Here is a 24,035-nt window from a genome sequence, read left to right as displayed (position 1 = left end):
ATCTTGCATCTTGGACAAAAAATGCAGAGAAATGAGGTGGCTCAAGACTACCTGAATATAGCTTGAATTTAAAAACAAAGAAAAGCTGCACACATGAAAGGATTTTAAAGACCAAATCCAATTAAACATTTGAGTGTAAATTCGTGTTAATTCATTTTATTTAAATTAATGCATTTTAAAGTCATTTAAAATTATATTCAGTGACTGTTTTGTGAACGACTCAGATTTATTCATGAAATTTATACATCATGACATCAGTTCATAACATGCTGCTGTGACTCTACATCTGTTGACATTGTCTACATTTCAGAAAACATTCAGAACAAGGAAATAAAAATTCCTTATTTATAGAAATATACAACTTGCTTATGTTCACAATTTACCTACCCAGTTACTTTCTGTCTGCGCGGTCAAGTGAAGTCTATATTCATGTGCGTTACTTAGCCCGTGCCTTGACGAGAGGTTTATTTTGGTAATTAATTAGCAAGCAAGCCACAGTAAAAATTTCCTTAATGCTTCCAGAAATCGATAGCGGTATAACCGAGTCAAGCAGTTTGTTTTCCTTAACCCTTCGGATTACACTCTCCACATGTGCGCTGAGTCGTTCAATTTCCTGTCTCTGGAAGCCGCTGTGTGCTAGCATCTGGCTATTTTGGCTAAGAAAAGCTGGACAGTACACCTTCCAATCCACACAGTCAGACATGAGGAATCCTTTGTCAACCACTATGGCCATGTCTTCTGTAAGAAGGTCAGCCAAACCTGATCTCCTAAAGAGTTCTTCGTCACTTATTGACCCCTGATAGAGTGAAGAAACAAAGGTCACTGCGCCATGGGGGGCCATCCCAATCAGACCTTTCATTGTGCAGTGAGACGGGGAGAACATTTCACGTTGGGGGAGAGTGGAGGATGCGGTTTGGCATTTTAGCTCAGTGCAAGTAACTATCACCTGAGTATCAGGAAAGTCTCTGAAGTCATCAGGGAGGTGAGCTTTAATGTCCTCAGCATCAATCCAGATACACACAGAACCCAAGAGAGTGTACAAGTAGTTGGTCCATGAAGAGATAATGCCGCTTACAGTCAAGGGGTGAATGCCAAACCGGTCTGCCAAGTCTCTCTCCTCAAGACCAGCAGCCAGGCACATTTGGAATAGGAACAGCTCATCAATGGGTTGCAATGACTGCCTCTGAAAAAGAAAAAAAAAGTCATACATGTTTATAAAACTAATTACACTGATCAGACATAACAGATGATGTGAATAACACTGATTTCTTATTCACCATGGCACTTGTTAGTAGGTGGGATGTATTAGGGAGCAAATGAACATTTTGTCTTCAAAGTTGTTGTTAGAAACAGGAAAAATGGGCAAGTGTAAGGATTTGAGTGAGTTTGAGAAGGGCTCTAGTGGCATGTTCCTGGTCTGCAGTGACCAGTATCTATCAAAAGTGGTCCAAGGAAGCACCGACAAGGTCATGAGCGAACAGATGAGCCACTGTAGCTCAAATTGCCAAAAAAAGTTAATGCTGGTCCTGACAGAAAGGTGTCAGAATACACAGTACAGTTTGTTGGGCTTAGGGCTAAATAGTTGCGGACGAGTCTGGGTGCCCATGCCGACCCTTGTCCACCGCCGAAAGCAGCAACAATGGGTACGTGAGCATCAGATCTGGACCACCAATGGAAGAAGGTGGTCTGATCTGATGAATCACGTTTTCTTTTATATCACAAGCACAGCCAGGTGCAAGTGTGTCACTTACCCTAGGGAGCTCCAAGCACCAGATCCACCTACCTAAGCATTATTTTAGACCATATACACCCTTTTCTTCTCTTTTAGCTTTGCAACAAAGCAAAAAAGGTTCAGTAATGGTTTGAGGAACACGTTTGAGGTGTTGACATGGAGCACAAACTCCCCAATTCAATTGAGCATCTGTGGGATGAGCTGAAGGAACAAGTCCGATCCATGGAGGCTCAACCTCACCACTTACCGGACTTGTGTCAGATACTACAGCACATCTTTAGGGGTCTACTGGAGTCCATGCCTCGACATGTTAGAGCTGTTTTGGTTGCAAAAAGGGGGGCCAACAAAATAATCAGGCAGGTGGTCATAAAGTTGTGCCTGACTGATGTTAATGTAAGCAGTACCACGTGCATATGATACTTTTATATAATTCCAGTTTACAATAAAAAGGTTTGACATGTATTTCCTGTTTGTTTTTTCTCAAAATCTTTAATGCACAAATACAAACCGTGTGTGATGCATTTACGGCTTCACTCCTTCTTTCAGTAGCTTCGGACCTTGACCTGTAAATCACTTTGTGGACAGAGGGCTCAATCAGCCCCCAAAACATCATGAAGTGACGGTAACTTGCAAACCTATTGTAAAAAAAACACAGTAATTACAGGTCATTTACAATATTTCTCACAATCAAACTGGTATTTTTGTGTAACATGTCTAGCTAAGTGTTGTAGGTTTACCCTGTGTAGAACTGAATGTCATCATCGGATCCGGCAAATCTTTGTAATCCAAAAGCAGACTGCATTTTGAGCTCCTGGATCTCTTTCCTTAACGTTCCCATTTCTTCTTTTAACTTCATGTTTTTCTCTACTGTCACATCAACGCAAGCAGGTTCTGGGTCACAGAAATAGTCATGATCCAAGGCAGAATTATACTCCATAGGCTGCTCACCTGATGCTGGGTTACCTACAAAACATATTAAGGATTGTACATTAATATATGTTATTGTGAAAACTGTTGTCGGAACCATACTGAATTTAACCAGATAAATATTTAAGATAAGATAAAACATAAAACTTTATTGATCCCACGGTGGGGAAATTTGTGCAGCTAGCAGAAGAAGAATACAACAAATACAAATAAAATACAACAAACACAAAATAAGTTAGATAATACACTATATATTTTATATAGTGGGAGAGAGAGAGTATGGCTAACAAACAGCCACTATAAAATTCATTATACATTGAGAATAGCAGACACATCAACAATACACCTCTTCCAATTAATGGCTAATTAATATTATGCTGAACACAGTCCAAAAGATTCAATAAGCCACATCAGTGTCTACTGTCAGTTAGGGCTGCCACGATTAGTCGACTAGTCACGATTACGTCGACCATCAAAATCCTCGACGACTCATTTAATAGTCGACGCGTCCTTTGAAGCTTTGTAAGATCACAAAAGACGCAGGAATAAGTAGTAGGATTTAAGAGTGTAATAACGGACTGAAACAGAAGATGGCAGCACTGCATGTACAAGAATGCCAGCTGCCGTTAAGCTGTTAGTCTTATTATTCTTTCTGTGTCCCAGAATTCATAGCGTGGCCCACCGCGACCTGATCCGTACCAGAAACCCGATTGGTACCCCGCATGCGCGAAAGGCGTCTACTTGCGGTGTCTACTTCCCTGTGCACTTAGGCAGACAACAATGGTCGCAATATTGTTTTTCTTGCTTCTGAAGCACAAATTTATCTCTCCTGGCGGTCATGGTTCCTCAAACAGGAAGTGAGCGAGCAGTACTTCCCGCTTGCTGATATGACGTAGCGCAAAGTGCAAAGGCTCTGTTCATACAAATGTTTGTTTATTTATTTGTAATCAATTACAAATGTCAAAATGTAAGTTCACTGGAAATTGAACTGTTGCTGCATTTAAAACAGGAATGAAGGAGCTGTACTTACTGGTTCATAGTTCTTGAAACGAATGAAGTAATGTTGTTTCTCAAAATATTATTTCATTTTTATTATAAAATTAGTATTTCGACTTTATTCTAAAAATGACGAATACTGTTTTTTTCCCTTTTGCCCTACTACTTTATCGTAATAATTAAATAAATTTTAAATTTAATAATAATAATAAAAACGTAATTTCTATGAATAGATTTGTTCCCTCTCATGCGGGGGTCACTTACTGCGCTTGTCCACACGATTTGATTACTTTGTTTAGAAGTCAAATTCTGTAAATCAAACAGCCACATTTCTACGTTGGCATTTAAAACTTAACTTGGCCCTTTGACCCATACAGTTTTAAAATAAATACTTTTAAAACAAATGACTGTGATGAAAAATCTAAGTAAAACATAGACAGCAAAAACAGTGACTTGTAACTTTGAACTGAACTATCCGCAGTTGCCAAAGAGCAAAACAGTTGAGCTAAACACAGGTAAACACAGTGGGAATTAGGGCTGCCACAAACGATTATTTTGATAGTCGACTAGTCAGATCATGCATCCATTGGACGTAAAACGTACAGCTTATTGCACCAGCATGCATCTGATCTTATATAACTATCATTAGCTTACAGCTTTAAGTGTTTAAGGTATGTGCTAACTAAAAATAAAGACAAGATGATAGTTTATTCAATTTTAATAAAATTTGCAGATTGTTTCGGTGAAGTTTAATAAACTCAGCCGTCTGCTCCTTGCTATCTAAAATATAACGGGACACCGGAGTATATTCTCGAGCATCTCACACTTCTGATAATCAGCTGTCTGCTTGACGTTTATTCAGCTGTGTAAAAACTATAACTTTAATCTCAGCCAAACCGATTTACTCAGGAACAAATAAAATACTAAAAAAATCAAACAAACAATAATATTTTTAAGTTATCTAAGTGACTTATGTCTAACCTGAGTAGCGAAAGACGGCGGTGGGTTTGAAAACAATTTGCCAAGAGTCCGGTGTTCTCATGGGCTCTAGTGAGCCTCTCCTCCCAGAGACATTGCTTCAGACATTGACCCCCAACACACCTTCCACCTCTCCCCCCTTCACCCTCACCAATCCAGACTCAACGACCACCCCCACTCTCTCCAATCCAGACTCAACGACCTCCACCACACCTCTCACCCCCCTTTCCTCCTCCCTGAAACTCAGAATACACACTCAGGATGTGAGCCGACTATTTCAGAAACAGAAGCCCAGGAAACCCCCCGGACCAGACGGCGTCTCACCCTCCTGCCTCAAAACCTGTGCTGAACAGCTGGCACCAATCTTTACTCGCATCTTCAACAGATCCCTGGAGCTGTGTGAAGTTCCCTCCTGCTTCAAACGCTCCACCATCATCCCCGTTCCCAAGAAACCCACCATCACAGGACTGAATGACTACAGACCTGTCGCCCTGAGTGTCACCAGCTACCTGTCAATGGATCACCAGCTTCCTGACAGATAGAAAGCAACAAGTGAGGCTGGAGGAGATCACTTCTGAAACTCGGTCCCTCAGTATTGGTGCCCCTAAAGGATGTGTCCTCTCACCACTACTGTTCTCCCTCTACACTAATGACTGCACCTCCAAGAACTCGGCTGTTAAACTCCTAAAGTTTGCAGATGACACCACCGTCATTGGCCTCATTCAGAATGGTGATGAGTCTGCATACCGGCAGGAAGTTGAGCGGCTGGTACTCTGATGCAGTGAGCACAATCTGGAGCTGAACACTCTTAAAACTGTAGAGATGACAGTGGACTTCAGGAGACATCCCTCAACTCTGCCCCCCCTCACCATATCAGACAGCTCGGTGTTGACTGTGGAGATCTTCAAGTTCCTGGGTACCACCATCTCCCAGGACCTGAAGTGGGAGACCAACATCTCCTCCATCCTCAAAAAGACTCAGCAGAGGATGTACTTCCTGAGACAACTGGGGAAGTACAGTCTTCCACGGGAGCTGCTAATCCAGTTCTACACTGCGGTCATTGAGTCTGTCCTGTGCTCCTCCATCAGTATGGTATGGTGTAGCCACTAAACAGGACAGGAGCAGACTGCAGCGGACTGAACGGGCAGCAGAAAGGATCATTGGCACCCCCCTGCCCTCCATCCAGGATCTGTACCTCTCAAGAACCAGGAAACGGGCAGGGAAAATCATCACAGACCCCTCACACCCTGGACACAGACTTTTTGATCTGCTGCCCTCTGACAGACGGTACAGAAGCCTGCAGACCAGGACCACCCGACATAGGAACAGTTTCTTTCCCCTCGCCATCTCCCTTCTAAACAGTTGACCTGTCACACTGCTCCCACTGCCAGACTGCAACTGCACCTTATGTACATTCTGTAGTATTCATTCCACCTCATTCATTTCTGTATTTTATGTATATAAGTTTAGATTAGTTATTTATAATAATAATAATAATAATAATAATAATAATAATACATTTTATTTAAATAGCGCCTTTCAAAGCACCCAAGGACACTGTACAACAGATAAAAACTGGAAATATACACAATGATAAAAATAGAAGATAAAAGTTAAAACATACAGAAATTTAATTTAATTATAGTTGGTTTACACAGCTTTGTGTATGTATGTGTACGCATGTGTAATGTATATATAGACACGTGTGTGTTTGTGTGATTTACATTGCTGTGCTTGAGAGCCACCATCTACCGGAACCAAATTCCTTGTATGTGTCTGCACATATACTTGGCCAATAAACACTATTCTGATCTGATTCTGAACTAGCTGCCGCCAATGTTGGAAACTGAGCTGGGCTGCGCTATGAATTCTGGGACAGAGCTACTTCTTCTTCTTCGGGGTTTAACGGTAGCTGGCATCCTTGTACATGCAGTGCTGCCATCTTCTGTTTCAGTCCGTTATAACCCTCCTAAATCCTACTACTTATTCCTGCATCTGTTGTGATCTTACAAAGCTTCAAACCAGGCGTCGACTATTAAATCAGTCATCAACGATTTGTACCTAATAGTGACTAGTCGACTAATCGTGGCAGCCCTAGTGGGAAAAGTACAAGATTTTTATGGAAAATAATAATTTTACCTGCGTGGATTTCGCCTGGATTATCCGTCTCTGGCCCAGAGGAATGCGAGACTTGTGGTGGCTGCTTTGATCTTGCTCTCCCATCACATTTTGCTGTCGTAGCAGCTTTCAACTCAGTATGACCCAGATGGATAGAGGGTGCCCAGTCTGGATCGCTTTCCATCATTTTGTAGGCTGGTTTGCCTACAAAATACAACAAACATTAGCCCGCAAAGCCACAGTAAACAAAGCAGCATAGCGCAAAGAATTTAATTCAAATCAATATAAGACTTATCTGTAACCTACATCAACAATAATGTTATGATAAATGACTTAACTACAACACACACACACTCACCTTTGAGGAAATGCTTGGAGCAGACTAACATGTGAGGTGGAGTGTTCTGGAACGTTATATTTGGTCTTCCAATAGCTGCAATCCAGGCCATCCGTTGCCTCTTCGTGACTTCGGAAACATCTCTTGCATAATTTTTATTCCACGCAGGAATCCGATAAAAACCGATTCCTTTAGCCTTCGGCTTCCCGTGGCTGTCATGCGACCGGCTATGGCAGTTAATAACACAACAGCTTCTTGCCATTTGTGTCTCTGTTTGTCTGTGTGACTGTTGTCTTGTAATAGCCCACGCGCGCTAGCCGCTTGTACCTACAATCCTTTGCGGTTTTAGCCCGGAAATGACGTCACGTTTTCGAATTACTTGTGCGTACTTGCGTTCTCGTTGACTCGTGATACGTCATCAGTCGGCGCATGTGTTCATTAAATTTGAATGTTTGGTTTATTTCAGTGTTTTATTTGTTCCCGATTAAATCGGTTTGGCTGTGATTAGCTGACTCTGAATTAAATCCAACATTAAATTATCAGTTTGTTTTTCACCGGAAACAAAAACAGCATGTTAATATGTGGAGATTCTGAAGGCTGCTTCAAAAATGATCAGATTATATTTTAAGTATTTGTTCAGTTCTCTTCCAAACCCCAGCAGCTGTCTGCTGTAATTTTTGAGTATCTGCTCAAATAAAAATAAACGCGTTCTAGCATCCCACCTGTTTGTTTTTATTCAGGCGTACATGTACACTATTTTTATTAATAGAGAGATTTCGCTACAGAGGTTAAACATGATAATAAGTCACTTAGATAACTTATCAATCTTAATGTTTGGTTTGCTTCAGTGTTTTATTTATTCCTGAGTACATCGATTTGGCTGAGATTAAAGTTAAGCTTCATAACATATTAATCACAGAGGCAGTAAAAACTCCGGACGTGTGACATCATCAAGTACGCTGGTGTTGCTGTACAAATCTCGAGTCCGTTTTGGTCCTGCTTATACACGAATATACTTTAAGTACCCCATGCACAGGGCAAACGTATTTTATTTGATTAATTTACTGATATTACTGGCTAAATTTCATATACATAAATCGAAACCATCCTTTCAGTGCTTCTTAAACAAAACAAAATATGTTAAAACCAAACAACATTCTCAAAATGTAAAAGCTGTGGAGACCTATGTTCCCTGTTCAATATTATGTGATTCTTTACTAGACTTTGTATAGCGCTTTACGGGAACTTTTTGCGTAAAGCGCTATACAAATACAGGCCATTTACCATTTTAGACTGTATGTATTTAGTTTTTTTATACGAAACCCCCTGACATTGTGTTTTGTTAATTTGTATCTGTATTTTGTGCTTTGTCAATAAAGCGTATTAAAAAAACAAAAAACAAATCGCGGGTCCGTACTCGCATCTCGGCAAGTACGTACTCCCGTGCAGAGAACGCGAGAACTCGCGTACTTGAGAATTGAGAAAGGGCCATGGTTTGCAGGTCCGCCTCACCGTGTGAGCTAAGCAGCTATGCTTCAAATAAAAAATCGTATGAGGTACAGCTCGCTGGGCATCACTGCAGCGCGCCTGTTTTCTTCCGGCCCCGTCGAGAACCCGGTAGTATTTTTGGACATCGACGCTGACAGCGATCCTCTGGGGAGAATAATCATTGAGGTAGCTTGCGATTATCACAGTCGCCTCCAGAGACCTTGATCTGACCTGTAGCGTTCATATCTGTCAGTAGCCAGACCTGTGCAGATAAGTGCATGTGATTTGTTTTATCTTGCAGCTGAATGCAGATGTGGTGCCAAAGACTGCAGGTAGGTGAAGCCACGTTCTTTCCACGATGGGCTCATCGTCATTCATTTAAAAAATCCTTTCGATCCACAGAAAACTTCAGGGCTCTGTGCACCGGGGAGCATGGCTTTGGATACAAGGGATCTGTGTTTCACAGGGTCATCCCCGAGTTCATGTGTCAGGTACAGTTTACAGTGAAGGTGCAGTGTCATTTGGCATGTTTTCTGCTGTTGTTTTTTCTCTTGCAGGGAGGAGATTTTACCAACCACAACGGTACAGGAGGGAAATCTATTTATGGGAAAACGTTTAAAGATGAAAACTTCAAGTTAAAGCACACTGGTCCAGGTACAGCTCCACAGCTTTGAGGGGTTACACTAAAACAATAAAAACCCTTTTCACATATTCAAAAGATGCAACATCAGTCAGTCACTTCAACTCTGTGATCAGTGAATACAAACCCTTTCACCACTGTTTTAAGACTTAAACACCAAGTGGTTTTATACTGTTATCAAACCCCGCACTGACTTTGGAAGGAGTATTGCAAAACTGTAGGCCTATGGTGGCCTCAGACACAAAAATGAAATGTGAAGGATTTATTTGAAACAACTAATCAGCCAATCACATGTCAGCAACTCAAAGCATTTTAGGCTTGTAGCCTGCTGAAGTTCAAACCAGGCATCAGAATGGGGAAGAAAGGTGATTGAATGTGGCATGGTTGTTCGTGCCAGATGGGCTGGTCCGAGTATTTCAGAAACTGCTGATCTGCTGGGATTTTCCCTCCTAAAGATCTCTAGAGTTTACAGAAGTAATTTGACTAAAAACACTAACGTGCTGCTGGACAGTGTTCAGGAAAGTGAAAAAGTTTGAGTTCTTACAAAAGTCTAAACTGTTTTGATGAAATTAAGGTGAGAAGGACATCAACACAGTGATAAAAGTATCTTTAGCAGTGAAGTATGGAGCTGTGTGCAAAGAAACAATATAGGTGGGGGAAGGTCTTACTGATTAGAGAACTTCATTAGGAGAAGTGAAAATTGCACCAAAACTGAACTTCCAGGTGTTATGTGCCAGCTGTTCTTCTGCATTTTAATCCCACTTTTTCTCCACTAGATGGCAGTGCAGAATCTCATGCAGCGTTCAAACTGCTGGGCATATACATTTTGCAATCCTCATGTGAATGACCTAGTTTAGTGAGTCAACATGCACTAATCAAAATAACTCTGTTTGTTGAATAAACATCATCCATGTGCACATTATTTAGTGCTTTGCGTAATCACAGCGTGCGTCAGATCACAAGAGAAGTGGCCCTTTTTTTTTTCTTTTCTTTTCTTTTCTTTTTTACAATCTTGCATGACGTTGCTGTAATGAGGCCTAAATGTCCTTGGATCAGGAGTAAAAAGGACATGAAGATCTTGTTTACATCATCTAGTTCAATTGATTGCTTTTTCTTCTTCTTCTTCTATGGTTTTCTGCAGGAACGCTTTCAATGGCAAATTCAGGCCCGAACAGCAACGGCTCGCAGTTCTTCATCTGCACAACGAAAACCGAGTGGTAAACACCCCGTAGAACTTTTTAATCAGTCATTTCAGACTCCAGTTCGTGCCTCATCAATCACAAGCTGCTGGAGCCACTTTTTCATCTTTTCTTTTTCGTTTTCTTGTCTTTCTTTTTGGGCAGGCTTGATGGTAAACACGTGGTGTTCGGGCAGGTGAAGGATGGGATGGATGTGGTCTCCAAGATGGAATCCTTTGGTTTACACGACGGCGGTGTGATCAAAAAAATTGTCATCACAGACTGCGGGGAGATCAAATGACGCCCGAGCGCACTCACAGACTTCTGCTGGATGAGTCATTGTGCAGCAATCTAGTATTTACTCTGTCCTGGCTCGTGTGTTCGTGCACTCTGAAGGCGGGGCTGTCGCAGGTGATCAGCTTTTACTCAAATCTGTGCTTTTTAACTTCTGGTTTTGAGGTTGAGCAAAGCCAGAGGTTTCTAACACTCAGACAGACCTTTTTACTCTCTAAAATCTTTACTCAACTGATCTAAATTGTATGCAAGCATGTAAAACAATTGTGTGGTGACTCATTCTCCAATAACTGCCAAATAAATGACTGATATTTTTCGACTTTACCAGCTCTGGTCTTACTGCAAGACATTTGCTCTGATGTGCCACAAATCTTGCTGCTTTTAAAGCTTCCCGGAAACGATCCAGCGTGCTTTTTTTAGACACGGGCTCCAGCGCGACTGACTTCCTGTCCATCAAGAGCAGGATGTGACATCATGTGACATTCCACCTACACTGCAGCTGAAGCATCACATGTATGCACGATGGGCATGTGAGTTAGAGCCTCTTAGGGTGAAGTCGTTTCAGGACCTGAAATTGCTTTTTTATTGAGACGCAGGGCGTCTTGAAGAGGGAGAGAGACATGTCTGAAAGCCAGAGACTGGGTGGTGCTGCTTATCGAGCTAATACTTTATAAAAGTAAATAATGAAGAAGAAAAAGGCAGCTCTTGCCCCTAAATGAAACCATATGTGTGCTGACCTTCCTCCGTTTGTTTGAATTCTCAGATTACATTGTTGCCATAGAGATTTTTCGGCTCTCGCTCTGTTTGAGCTGGAGATGTTGTAACAAACTTGATATAATTTGGGTCCCCACCCTCGGGTTTAGTTTTAGTTATTTGGAATGCATGTCCAATAATGTGTATGGAAACTTGGTTCCGGAGACGACTGTGCCATTTCTTTTTACCACACATGCAAAACAATGACATCTTTACAGCTGGTGCATGCTGCTGCTTCTCTAAGTGTCTGCGTTATCACAGAGTCAGTGGGCATCTTTTTGTGGGGGGGGGGGGGGGGTTTCCTGTCCACAAGTGTTGGGAAATGGGGGAGGGGGTGTGCGTCCTGGCCGGTTTACATGTCTGTTATCTCTCAGCACTTTCATGGCAAGTGGGAAAAAAAATGTTTTCCAAGTCTCTCGCTCTTCTGCGTTACACAACCACCATGAATAATCCATTAAAAGCCCCGTTATCGTAATCTATACGCTCAGTGTTGCGTAAGCCTCGCACTCAAGAGCGATGGCAAAAACACTAACGAGAGGAGCGCTCACAAAAACAACGTGTTGCTTTTGGCTGAAATCAGACACCAGAACGAACACCTCCCAGTTAACATAAATTCGGCACAGGACCCGAAAACAAATGAAAACTGCGCAACCCGGGTGGCTTTAATTCAACGTGACTTTTATTCATCAAACTCTGAACAGCACTAAAATGTTTTCCCAACTAACAAATAAGGCACATTTTGGAATGCCGTTTTCATGGACATGAAAAACAGACCTGTGGTCGACTCTCGAGGCCACGACTGTCCTTGCTTTTCCCATAATCATTGTCTTTCCCGACCGCACGCCTGCGTTCTGTCCAAATCAAATATTACATTATTGCAATACTGCATGACAAACATCTCAAGTGATACAGACAGTAAAGAATACAAACGAGACTCTCTGACTCGACCACTTAAGTGTTAACACGTTACATTCAGTAAATATGTATTATCTGCAGAGGCTACATTTGCGGTAAATGAGGACTAATAACAATCAGACGTTGCTGATAATGTTAAAAACAATATTTACTTTAGCAAACTACTGTAAGGTATTTAAATAGGTATACATTGCACAAAAAAGGGGATATTTCATTCAAAACACATGCACATGCAAACTCTAAAATAGTTCTTTGTCACACACGCTTCCTTGACAGAAGTATACACTCGCTACACTACCAATATAACATTTTATAATAGTTTCTTGTTATCGCTGCTTTAACCAAACTACATCTCACAGTTTAATGCGTTTATACAGTGGTGAGTATCCGTCACTAATTGATAAAAACATACTTTTCTGCATGTTAACACATATTTTCATAATATCGTTTACAAAATGAATACACGTGGCTGTATGGATGCATATGGCAGCTCATAATTAGTCACATAGCAACTGAATAATGGGTTATTCAACTCTGATAACATCAATAAATCAAAAACACAGAAAAAAAATACAATGGCTTATAATTGAGAAAGGTTATTAATTATGTACCAGCTTTTTTTTCTTTTTAATAATATTCTATGTAGACATCAATATTTCCTTCTTAGTGTAACTTTGTTGCATATTCTATACAAAAAGTGTTGTAAAAAGTCTTTCCATAAATATTTCTGCAGGATAACCCTTCAGATTATTGTAAAACATAAAGAAGAAGAAAAAAAACAACAACTCCCAGCTTTGATTATTTCTCAGCAATAGGCCCTTCTTCACGCCGGAAAGAGAAAAAGCTTTGATATTGCTTCAACACTTCAAAAGAGCTACTATCATTGAAAACGATGGCCATCAAATATATACATAAAACAGTCGATCTTTGTCAGGGAAATAACTCTTGATTTTTTGCAGATTGCTTTAAAATTTTCAACATCTATTAAGAGTTCCAAAATACACATCTCATTCATAGAAAATAACAATTTTGAACTGAAAAGGTACTAGAAAAGTCAAGTATATGTAATTCAAGACACTACATCTGAAAGCAGAGATTTCGCTTTCTTTCTTTTTCTTTTAAAATGTATCAGCTGCTTCCATTGGCTCTTGAGTTGCCATTTTAAATGACCTCCTCATAACATGTCTCTGGGCGGAATCGAACTCTCTGACAGGATTTATCAACATTAACGTGATTCACAATAACTAATAATATTATTTGTTTATGAGGTTAGTTCATAAGGCATAATTGGTATGTATTCCTTTCACTACAGCCACATGGTCTGATGTAGAAAATAAGGTTACGGGAGACCTGTTAGCTTAGTGCCATTACACAGAACAAAAACAGACATTAATAAGAAGAAAAATGGGTTGTTCCCAACAGTGGTGAATCTTTCATAAAAATTGGGTCTTTACTATAAATGCAACGAGGGGCTTTCAGTTACTCCTTCAAAGGGACACTCCACAGATTTGTCCTTTAGCTACTGTAATATCTTTTGGGGCTGTGGAGGCTCATTGTCACGTGAGAGAAAATCAAAAAGCCTGTGTTAAAAAGTGAGGAGTTTTATTGTCAGCATTTAGTAGGCTGGGGAGTCTAGCATAGACTGTATATAGAAGATGGACTTGGACATGTCAAGGTTTTTGGACTTTGATCCTGATCTACGAGTTGAGTATTTTGGCCAACTTGTTCATCAAGTGAATTTGAAAGATGGGCCATATTTAAAAAAAAAAAAATCACACTGTATTAAATAAGACTTGAAATCAGTGATTGAGAAGTAAGAATGACTTTGTGGGGTTCTTGAGGTTCCTCGTGTGATTTCAGAGTTTTCCACAATATTGGACGCGATACAACCAATGGTTATGAGGGAAATATGTATATTTCCTGCCTAGTTGGCAAGTGGTTCCTGTAGCTGAGTAAAACTGGTTGCAAATAAGGCACTGCACCAGAAACCACCTCGCAATTGCGTTGGTCACTAGCAGATTGCTGCAGTTGGTTGTAGTTTGCGTGAAAGACGGCGACTTCCTTCTCTGCAAACACTGATGCAAACTAGAAACAGAGAACATTCACTTGCAAAATAAAAGCAGAAGACACAACTTCTACTTTTAAGGAAAACATTCTGTTTCCAGTTTGTGTCACTTCCCTGCGGAGATTAGCTGGCCAGTGTTTGTGGACAGGTCAGCTCATTCCATGCAAACTAAGAGTAACTGTGACCATCTGCTAGTGACCAAAGGTATATCAACAAGTTTTTTACCAACCAGTTGCAAAATACACATTTTTCCTCAGCGACGGCCAAAGAAAAATGTGGGAACCCCTTGGCGACCAGTAGGGGCCAGAGAGTCCTAGTGGTTGCCAGGGAGAGCTAACATGTTTGAAAACGTGCAACTTTGAAGGTAAGCCTCCATTTTTTTGGAGGAGGTTTTTGCTAATCAGCTGGGGAATACAGGATTCTTAGCAAGAGGTGGTTGCCAGGGGGTCACTGACTGATCTGTAGATCTCCACAATTCAGACTTTAGCAATAATATCCCAGCAACTGCCAGCAACCAGCTGGGAAATACAAATAAATCTCAATACTCAAAATGAGCTGGACATTTTCTCTGGTTGTGGTTTAGGAGGTAGAGCAGGTCATCTACCAAATGGATCCCTGGCTCCTCTAATTTGCATGCCGAAGAATCCTTTGGCAAGGTACTGAAGCTCAAGTTGCTCCCGATGCATTCATCGGAGTGTGAGTGTGAACGTAAGTATTATACAGAGCCTACAGTAACAGTAAAAGTGCTTTGATTGGGTGAATGAGGTTTGTGGTAAAAAGTGCTTTTGGACTTCAAGTCCATTTACAACCACAGAAGTCGATCCTCTATTGGCCATTACAAAGAATGTAAATTTAAGATGTCTTAACACTGACGCTGCTTTTGAAATCCATTGTTTATATACAGTCTATGGAGCTTACTTTAAAAGGCTACTGAGTTGCATAATAGCTGATGCATTTCTGGAGCTTGAGCCAAACTGAAAGTAAAGATATTTCATCCACTGCTGCATGCACTGTTATTTAGTGTCTTCTGCAGGCCTCCCAACTGGTGAAGCTGGAATAGTAAATCACTGGAGTGCCCTTTTAAATCAACAAATGGAATTTAGTTAAATTTCCCAACAGTGTAATGCACCAATATCATCCATTTCCACTAAAGCAAGTAACAATGCATGTTTTTTCACAAAACCCACGGTTTCCTTGAAAAAACATAACGATAACAGATAAAAATAACAATGAGTGAGGTCCACAGTTTGTGTCAACTTCATTCTGTTGTGAGGATCGACTAAGAAATAACATCTCTGTTGATATTCCATGACAACAGACCACAGTAAGATTGTTTTTGCCAGCTGGAAATGCTGTTTCAGCCTGTGCCTGCAACATGAATCGAACACCCACTATGCCAGTTCAACCGCTAATAGCGGAGCTTTATCGTTTTTCTGTCCTGTGTCACATCTTGAACCTACAACAAACTTACTCTGCATCACAGTTAACCACATGCACATAATACTGCTCCACCTCTGAGTCTCTCGCCACAAATCTTTGAAATTTCAAATGGCCTCTTAGCCTTGACACAATCGTTTTAAGGCACATACAGTATGTTATAGTATAAAATATTGTCAGCCAGTTTTTGTAAGGCTAGAAATACAGTACATATAAAACAGTTCACAATTCCTATACCAAGGATCCTCGAAAAGCAGATTTCCATAAATGATAACTAAAATAGTTTCCTCTTTAGTGCTTCACATCTGCATAGTGATATATGGAACCACAGTGGGTATTCCTTTTTCTTTAAAGTGGCTCTATTATGCTCATTTCCAGATGAGTGTTTTTATTTCTGGGCTACAGTGGAGTACTTTTGGATGTTTAGGTTTAAAATAAATATTTTTCAGGGGAGCCCTACAATCTTAAAAAAGGCATTATAGCTCCTTTATGATCAGCCCTGTTTCCTGGTCCAAGCTCCTACTGCACTGGTTGAGGTTGTCATCTTTTTAATGTGTTTTAAGACTTTGCCCCGAACACCAAATATTTGAAGAATCACACCAAGATTTCAGTGTGGACCTTAGACTTAGGATCAGGACTTTTTTACAGCAAGTAATCCAAACCATACTGTCACATATTAATGTAGCAGTTGTGCTAATCTAAGATGTCTTTTGGCTGAAATTTGATCCGTTTTTAGCATCTTCTTTCTGCTCTGTAATGGCTTTATCTCTCCCAGCTGAACAGCATGAACAATTTAACTCAATTCTTACATTTTTTGTTAGCAAATGTATTTATATTAGCTTAAGCTAATAGCTAGCTCTAAAGCTAGCCACCAGGTAGCCTATTTTTAGCATTGTCTGCTAGCCCAACTTCAGTAATCCAAATGTCTACTCTATGATACTCCAAATGTCACTGCTTTGTTGTTTTGCATCTTTGTTTACGCCAAATGTTGTGCTTGTGTTTTAGAAATACTTTAGTCAGAACATGGCATATCGTCTTTACGCGGAAACTAGCTTGCTAACCTGGAAAATTCTCTGTTTTAGGGGATGCCTGGATATGTATAACAAGAAATGAGGAAAAAAATACATAATAGTTCCACTTTAAAGATATGGTTTCTGATATTAGGCCCCATAAAAATGGATGTAAACTTAAATCACCATAAATTTCAATACAGCCATGAATTCTCACCATCAACATATCACAAACCAGCTCTTCTGTCTCTCGACAAACCTGAAAAGCAAAGTTCTCCAAAGCTTCACCTCTCTTTAGGCACTCTACGCTGCAATTAGCTGTTGGACATAGTTTCTTCAGTGTACAAGCCCTTGGAAAGTTTTCCATCTTGCTTCACCGACTCCACTGAGGCTGCCAGACATCAACTGGCACTAAAACTTGGATAAAAAAGTCTCTCTGAATCTTTGTCAAGCAAACAGCTCCTTTTGTATTATGCTATCTTGTGGTTAAAATCTATTCAGGATTTATGTGAACAGTTTAGGGTCCAAAATCATGTTTATCAATGCTAAACAAGCTGTGGCAAGCATTTTATCAATAGTTTTGAAACAATGAAAATATGTGACTGCCAACAATTACTAAACCATTTTTCCCCACAGCTGCTTCTGCCTATCTAGTGTCTATTTTTTCCAACGCTAACAAATAAATGAGAGGCAAGAATGACAAGAACAACAACAAAAATAGGAATAGGATAAATGAAGCGTTATCTATTAGCAATGCACTAAATCTAGCCCAAGGAGCGTTTTATACAACTGAACCTACAGTAGTTTCTAAAGACAAGTGGAAGCAGTTACACAATAATGCGATATACAAACATACAAAAATGTCTCTATATGTCCCAGTTAAAATTCAAATTGCACACGAGACAACAAGAAAATAAATAGGCCAAATGTAAGCTAGGGATGCATGGCACATTATCCCTCAGTTAATTCACAGTTAATAAGATGTGCTGCTGACCCTAATAAGGCAAGACATCAAAGGCCTCGAATACATTATGCCATCATGAGAGGCCCCAGTTAAATGTTCGTCACATCTACACACACTTCACTTGGCAGGGAAATGGAAAGCGGATCTCTGTAAACACAAAGCCAACAAACCCCAAGGTGAGGTAATCTATTGAGACAAATACTGTCAGTGATGCCAAGGAAATATAACCCCTGGTGCTAAATCATCAATATAATAATTTTTTTGTTGTTAAACATTGAGTATTGAGTAAATTAATCATGTGGTTCTGATACATAAGGCATAAAAAGTCAATCATTTTGGCCTCTTTTTTTTTTTTTTGCTGTGTTGAAGAGCACTTCAAGAGATAGAGGCTGACCCTCAAACATATTCTTGGATGTACTGTCACTGAAAGAGGAGGAAAATGACTAAAGTCTATGCTCCACAAGTGGCTGAGAAGAGGGAGCAGAATTAATTGATGTGGTAATAAAGGAAGGCATCAGGAGATTTGGGAGGATTAGACCTAATGTCCACATTAGATGTTTCTGAGACACTGGGAGGAAGACGTGAAGAAGAAAGGGTGCCATGTCGTGTTGAGGGAAATCTGGATGTGGACCGGGAAGGGAGGATGTATAATGTCTCAATGGCGGATAAAAAAAACAGGGTTTGGGATGGAGCGGCTCCTCTCTGCTACTGAATAATGATGAATATTTATTGCACACGGCGGCAGTAGTAGCCAAGGACTTTACACTTCTCGCACAGGTGTTGGGGGTGCTCCTTACTCTGGTCAGACACATCCAGGCCATCTGGCTTCTCTAAAGGTCGCTGGAGATACAAACAGAAGACCAATAATGAGTCATATTAAACACAGAAAAGGGCAAACCGAGCAAGAAACACACATAAACCTCTTGAATTTTGCAAGCCGTTTATTTAGCAACAGATTCAGGTCAGCTATACGCCTAACAACTCCAACTCTCATATTCTTCACAGACCTGATGTGTTATTTGCCAAATTAGATGCAGAGATATGGCAATGCACCATCAGCCATGCTGGCTAGCAATACATTTTAACAACCTGGTGCTAAAGGAAAAGATGCAGTATGCATTTAATCGTGATGGACTGTATGGAAATGTTGGCTTCAACACTGACCATCTTGGACTCATTATCGAGGACAAAGGTAACCTTTCTGGGCCAGCACGCTTGGAGGTTATTTTAACGGTCCATCTGGAAAATTTTATTTTTCATCTATTGTTTTTTTTTCTTGTTAGAGCTTTGAACAAAACCTTTATTTATTCCAAGTGGTCTAGCTAAAGGAAACCAGGTTACCATGGGTCACCACAAGAAGATATTTGAGTCTGAGTCTTCCAGGAAGTGTTGAAAATGTATTATTGCTTTGTCAAAGACATTAGGTCCTTGATGAAAGCTGGAAGAGAGTTCCCTTGGAGGCTAAAGGGAATTGAGTTCAAGGCCCTGTACTGCAGGCATCACCCAGTGAAATGACCTTAAGGAAGAAACATCTACTATATGTAAATATAAAAAAAGTGGTTTTGCATACATGTGACCACAAACAATTTAATGTTAACTTGTCTCTCAGGTAGTCTCCGAGTACTAGTGAAACCAAAGCGTGAAAAGCGAACTAAAAAAATTGGAGGTTTAGGAGGCAAAAGTTTTGCCTTCAAAGTAAAAGTTGTGCTTCAGCACTGCACCCAACATCAAAAAGCCACAGCTTTTACTCTAAAGCTAAATATTCTCCATTTCTAGTTTCTGTCACTTTTTGCAAATTTTACTATCACTTGTCTTGAAAGTTGGCATCATTTGCAGATAAACATGAAAAACTAAAGACTAACATGGCAATCTGCTAGCAAAACCATCAGGGAATACATATTTTCTCTTAACAACCCGTTGATGCATCATATCGCATCCAACATGGCAGATTGGATGAACTCGTGTGATGTCGTGTGAGAAACCTCAATACACACACTGCATATGGTAAATGGTAAATGGCCTGTATTTATATAGCGCTTTCACTAGTCCCTAAGGACCCCAAAGCGCTTTACATATCCAGTCATCCACCCATTCACACACTGGTGATGGCAAGCTACATTGTAGCCACAGCCACCCTGGGGCGCACTGACAGAGGCGCATACATGCATATAATAAATGCATGTTGCCACCGTAGTGTTACCCACTGGAAGATGAAGTTGGATCGCGAAAGCTCGACGTGAGCATTTTGCCCTTAACCATCTTGGTGTTTTGAACCCAGACAAGATGAAGAAGGACACGATCTGATTGTGGGACAGGGACATTACATGCTTAATTGATACTGACCTTCCAATCACAAGGTAAGCCTTGGTAGAAAAGAAGATGGACTAACCTCTTGCTAGCCATTAGAAATAATCCACCTTTAAAACACTTGCACATTTTCTTCACTTTTCAGACCCAGAACATAAATCTATCATTTATATAGTCTATGGTCACAACTTCAGGTGACCTGGAGGCTTGCTGACGCAGTGGCAACTCCCAGACCTTCAAATGCCCCTTTCCACTAGCACCAACGCAGCTCGACTCAACTCGGTTTTTAGGGTTTACCATTAGGTGGTAGTACCTGGTACCAGGTATGTGTTTAATACCTACTTTGCCGGGGTTTCAAGCGAGCTGCCAAGATTAAAATGCAACATCAACCGACTGTATGTCAGTGGATGGGTCACGAGAGCAACTCCTTCAAAAGAATCAAATCAGCCATTTTTGAAACCCAGCACCGACAGGAAAATGGCTACGCACAAAGTAACACCATGGTCCAACAACAAGGTGCAGATTTTTGTGCTTGGTGAGTGACGACAGAATCAGAGCAGCATGACTTTTGGGCCACCTTGCTATAACGATTCCACCCACACTGAGGTGGTGCTCAATTGTAATTCAAAACAACTGAAACCAAGTAGAGCTGAGTTGAGTAGATTAGAGTAGGTACTAGTGGAAAAGCGGTTAAGTACTGCAGTTTGTACTAGCTGTTAGCTCCCTATCTTCTATCTAGGATGACAGCAGCGCATGTAAAACACTAGATGTTGCAAAATGTACTAAGGATATGCGTGACTAGTTGACTAGATGTGAAAACCTTGCTGCCTTTGCTAGTCGGCCCCAGAAATACTGGTCAGTTAAACATAATATGTAATTAAAGGATAACGGCAGATTATTTCTCTGAATCTAAGCGGTAAATGATCCGAGGGGGGAAACCAAGCAAAATTCTGCATTCTGCAAATTCTGTACACAGAATGGTGAGGAAGGGAATGCAGGTGGCGTGAAGTGGGTGGAGACGAGTGTCAGGAGTGATTTGTGACAGACAGGCAGCATTAACAGTGAAAGGGAAGGTTTACAAGACAGTAGTGACTCCTGCTGATGTATGAGTTTGGAGCCAGTGGTGCTGACAAAAAGAAAAAAAGAAAGATGGCTGAACTGAAGATGCTATGATTGGGCGTGACCAAAAGTGGTGGGTAATAAAACCTCAAAATTATATCACAATATATCAAGAGAATTTAAAATGCTAGAGGCAGCAACATTTACAAATAAACGAAGGTCATTTTCTGTCCTTTTCCAATGACCTACTGTCACTGATAACAAACTTCCAAATTTGAAGTGTGACTTTATTGGAACAGATAAAACAGAAAAACAGGAAAGTACTCTAGGCAAGTTTTTCTCCTAGAAATGTGCAATACAAAATATAAAATAACTGCTTAACACTTCAGTTTAAGAATAATTAAAGTAACCTAACTTCAATAGCTGATGACTTACACGTTTAATTGCTTTGACTGGCTTTATTGCAGCTACAAGAGAAGAGACGGACTGAGAGAGACTGTTTTGTGTAAAGTGAGGGTGACAAAAAACTTGAGTTTGACATCTAAAAGGGTACAAATTAAAATCTCGATCAAAAGGGTCGAAAGTTCATGTCTGTATGACGTTAAAGAGGACCAAATTTTGAACACTCGAGGATGTGTTTGGAAAATCCATATTCTTTTCATTTATGGGAATCCGCAGCCTGAGAAGGAGCTGTGCTGAGCTCTTTGATACTCAAGGACACAGAGGTTAGTGGTCTGTTTCAACTGCTGACCGGGTTGGAAAGGGGAGGGGGGTATGTTAAGTGGGTGACACTGCAAATGCAGAGAATTTGCTTGTCTGTGTGCAGCTTTGCCACAAGACTCAAAGCAGAGTGAGGGTTTCTCACCAGTTTCGGGAACAAAGCAGGTTTTACCAAGACATATTTGAACTCTTGCAAAGTGTGTGCAGACTTCTATCTGTGGTTATGACTACAGGTAAGCTGTTTGGGTAAGATCTCAGAGATTTCTAATAAATTATGCATAAAATTTCAGGCTCCGAATGGCGTTAATGCTCGACAGATGTACAAAATGTCCCTTTCCTGCTTCATTTCACGTGTTAACAGAGCAAAGCGTGGACAGTTGTGGTATTCTGAGAATGAGCAGGCCTCAAGCCGACAACGATCCTAATTTTATTTCAGGAAGTGGAATTAGAAGAATGTGAAAAAGCATACATATCAAAAGATGAAGTGTTGAGGATAAATATAAAACTGACACGATTCTTTCTCCAGCTCCGTACCCAGCTGCTTACCAGGATTATTTGAGGTTAAGTTGAACAGATTTCTCTTCGAGTGTTGTTTGAAAAATGACTCCAGAGAATCCTGCTTTATGTGCTTTCCCTTCTTATTATTAAATGTGAGACAGATTTCTGCAGCTGGAAGTCTGACTTCCCTCTGAGTTAGTTTATGTCTGAGACCCATTAATACAGAAATATTTGCTTTAGCATTTGATGGCATTCAGTGTATAATTCCAAACTTTTATCAGTCAGGAAATTTCATTAGTTTCGTCAATGCTGGTTTATTACCAAAGCAATTATTAGTGGTGGGATTTTTATTTTACTGTAATGAGGCCATCTGGAATATCATCAAAACAACACGGAAACCAAAGCCTGATGTCTATGAGCAATTTTTTTTTAACTCAACTGCAAATTCTCAGGACATGAGTGCTGTGATGCAGGCTTACATACCTGTTTGTGTGGATAAACGTTGATGTGGCATTTGATACATTCTTGTCCCATGTTAGCCCAGGAGTTGCCACTCATCCACTTCCTCTTACACTTAGGGCACTTGTACTCTCCAAAGCATCTCTTCTTCCCTTGGTAGGGTGTCAGTCCTTCACCTTTGGGTCTGGCCTGTAAAGAACAAAGTGAATAAGATGCTTGCACATGTGGAAGCTATAGACTGCATATATTTAAAGCCTCATTCTGAAGCCAGAAGAGAAGGAGGGGTAGATCTGACTGGTATCGACCTGTCAGTGACATGGTACCAAACCCTTTATTTGTAACGCAGCACAGGAAAAGCCATCCAAATATAACACACACAACAGCATCCAACCAATGACACTGTGTTTTAAAACTATGTCTGAAAAATGTAGTTTATTAAACAGTTTCTGATGAGAATAATCACATTATTTTCCCCAGAGCCTAATCCAGCAAATCTCTCAGCTGTGAGGGGAAAACGCCAGCACAGCGCAGCTACGCATGCAGAGGGGTGTGACCCGGTCAGTCGGCCAGTGAAACGTACCTCGTTAAAGGGGATTTATGCGTCAGCGTCGTAAACGCAACAACTTTTGGCGTAACCTGACGTGCACACCTAACCTGAGAGAATAACAATCATCTTCTCAATATAAGGAATAGTAATCGTAGCATGAAGATAAGGACTCACTAATGTCAGCAAATTCCTGGAGTTTTATGAAACTATCCGAACAGGAAATGCACGAAGAAGTGGAAACACTTGTGGGAAAAATATGTTTACGAACCAAAACAAAAGGCCTCAGTGATGCTGGCGAGCTTTCCACTCTGTGTGGATTGTCATCAATCAGTGGTTTGATCGTGGTTGCTAAACCACAATAATTCAAAGAACGGACATCACTTGGCATCTTCAAGTTAAAAATTTATAGAAAATAAGCAAAGACAGATAAAATAAGTGGCAAAAAAGAAAAAGAAACTGGACTTTAGCCAGGTTTTTGCACACTGCATCACTTTTTTTTTTTCATACTCTGTAGGTAAACTAAACAAACATCTTCTTGCGTGTAATAGAACTTGAAAGCAGCAACGACCATAAATTTGTTCAAGTGTTTACTGAGGAGATAATTCAAGTTACA

The 24,035-nt window shown here is 40.5% G+C and overlaps 3 protein-coding genes across 4 annotated transcripts in view; 1 reads left to right on the top strand and 2 right to left on the bottom strand.

Annotated features, from left to right (window-relative positions):
* Positions 1 to 141: 141 nt before the first annotated feature.
* LOC147316143 (uncharacterized) lies at positions 142 to 7,447 on the bottom strand. Its single transcript, XM_086259372.1, has 5 exons — positions 7,110 to 7,447; positions 6,773 to 6,955; positions 2,470 to 2,695; positions 2,241 to 2,367; positions 142 to 1,183 (listed from the first exon to the last, which is right to left on the bottom strand). Exons 1-5 carry the CDS (start codon positions 7,348 to 7,350, stop codon positions 437 to 439), a joined length of 1,524 nt encoding a protein of 507 aa, XP_086115498.1. The 5' UTR covers positions 7,351 to 7,447; the 3' UTR covers positions 142 to 436.
* Positions 7,448 to 8,546: 1,099 nt separating this feature from the next.
* On the top strand, positions 8,547 to 11,012 carry ppifa (peptidylprolyl isomerase Fa). 2 transcript variants are annotated; one of them, XM_086259371.1, is made up of 6 exons: positions 8,547 to 8,762; positions 8,878 to 8,908; positions 8,979 to 9,067; positions 9,134 to 9,230; positions 10,358 to 10,433; positions 10,560 to 11,012. In XM_086259371.1, the coding sequence occupies exons 1-6, from the start codon at positions 8,619 to 8,621 to the stop codon at positions 10,693 to 10,695; spliced, it is 573 nt and encodes a 190-aa protein (XP_086115497.1). In that variant the 5' UTR covers positions 8,547 to 8,618; the 3' UTR covers positions 10,696 to 11,012. The 2 variants fall into 2 exon arrangements, with proteins under 2 accessions (XP_086115497.1, XP_086115495.1); XM_086259369.1 differs by having other exon boundaries at positions 8,979 to 9,230.
* A 1,088-nt stretch (positions 11,013 to 12,100) lies between these two features.
* Positions 12,101 to 24,035, bottom strand: part of zcchc24 (zinc finger, CCHC domain containing 24) — a 51,390-nt gene continuing 39,455 nt past the window's right edge. Inside the window, exons 3-4 of the mRNA XM_086259368.1 lie at positions 22,900 to 23,064; positions 12,101 to 18,672 (exon numbers count right to left, since the gene is read on the bottom strand). Coding sequence (XP_086115494.1) covers positions 18,559 to 18,672; positions 22,900 to 23,064 — 279 coding nt within the window. The 3' untranslated portion in view covers positions 12,101 to 18,558. The remainder of the gene's footprint in view (positions 18,673 to 22,899; positions 23,065 to 24,035) is intronic.

Source organism: Aulonocara sp. 'chitande type north' Nkhata Bay, linkage group LG13 (assembly GCF_057382095.1).
Source record: "Aulonocara sp. 'chitande type north' Nkhata Bay isolate Kocher_YH1m ecotype deep benthic linkage group LG13, A_spYH_male_GT1.1, whole genome shotgun sequence".
NCBI classification, from domain to species: domain Eukaryota; kingdom Metazoa; phylum Chordata; class Actinopteri; order Cichliformes; family Cichlidae; genus Aulonocara; species Aulonocara sp. 'chitande type north' Nkhata Bay.
The sequence above is the reverse complement of the archived record's forward strand: the minus strand, read 5'-3'. Positions and strand labels throughout refer to the sequence as shown.

Bases quoted from the DNA above. Each gene is read 5' to 3' on its own strand.
- LOC147316143 (XM_086259372.1), bottom strand. From the start codon at position 7,350: ATGGCAAGAAGCTGTTGTGTTATTAACTGCCATAGCCGGTCGCATGAC. The intron at 2,696-6,772 runs GTAAAATTATTA...TATGTTTTGTAG, and splicing joins TCCAGGCGAAATCCACGCAG to GTAACCCAGCATCAGGTGAG. The intron at 2,368-2,469 runs GTAAACCTACAA...TTTTTACAATAG, and splicing joins GACATTCAGTTCTACACAGG to GTTTGCAAGTTACCGTCACT.
- ppifa (XM_086259369.1), top strand. From the start codon at position 8,619: ATGCTTCAAATAAAAAATCGTATGAGGTACAGCTCGCTGGGCATCACT. The intron at 8,763-8,877 runs GTAGCTTGCGAT...TTTATCTTGCAG, and splicing joins TGGGGAGAATAATCATTGAG to CTGAATGCAGATGTGGTGCC. The intron at 9,231-10,357 runs GTACAGCTCCAC...GGTTTTCTGCAG, and splicing joins GTTAAAGCACACTGGTCCAG to GAACGCTTTCAATGGCAAAT.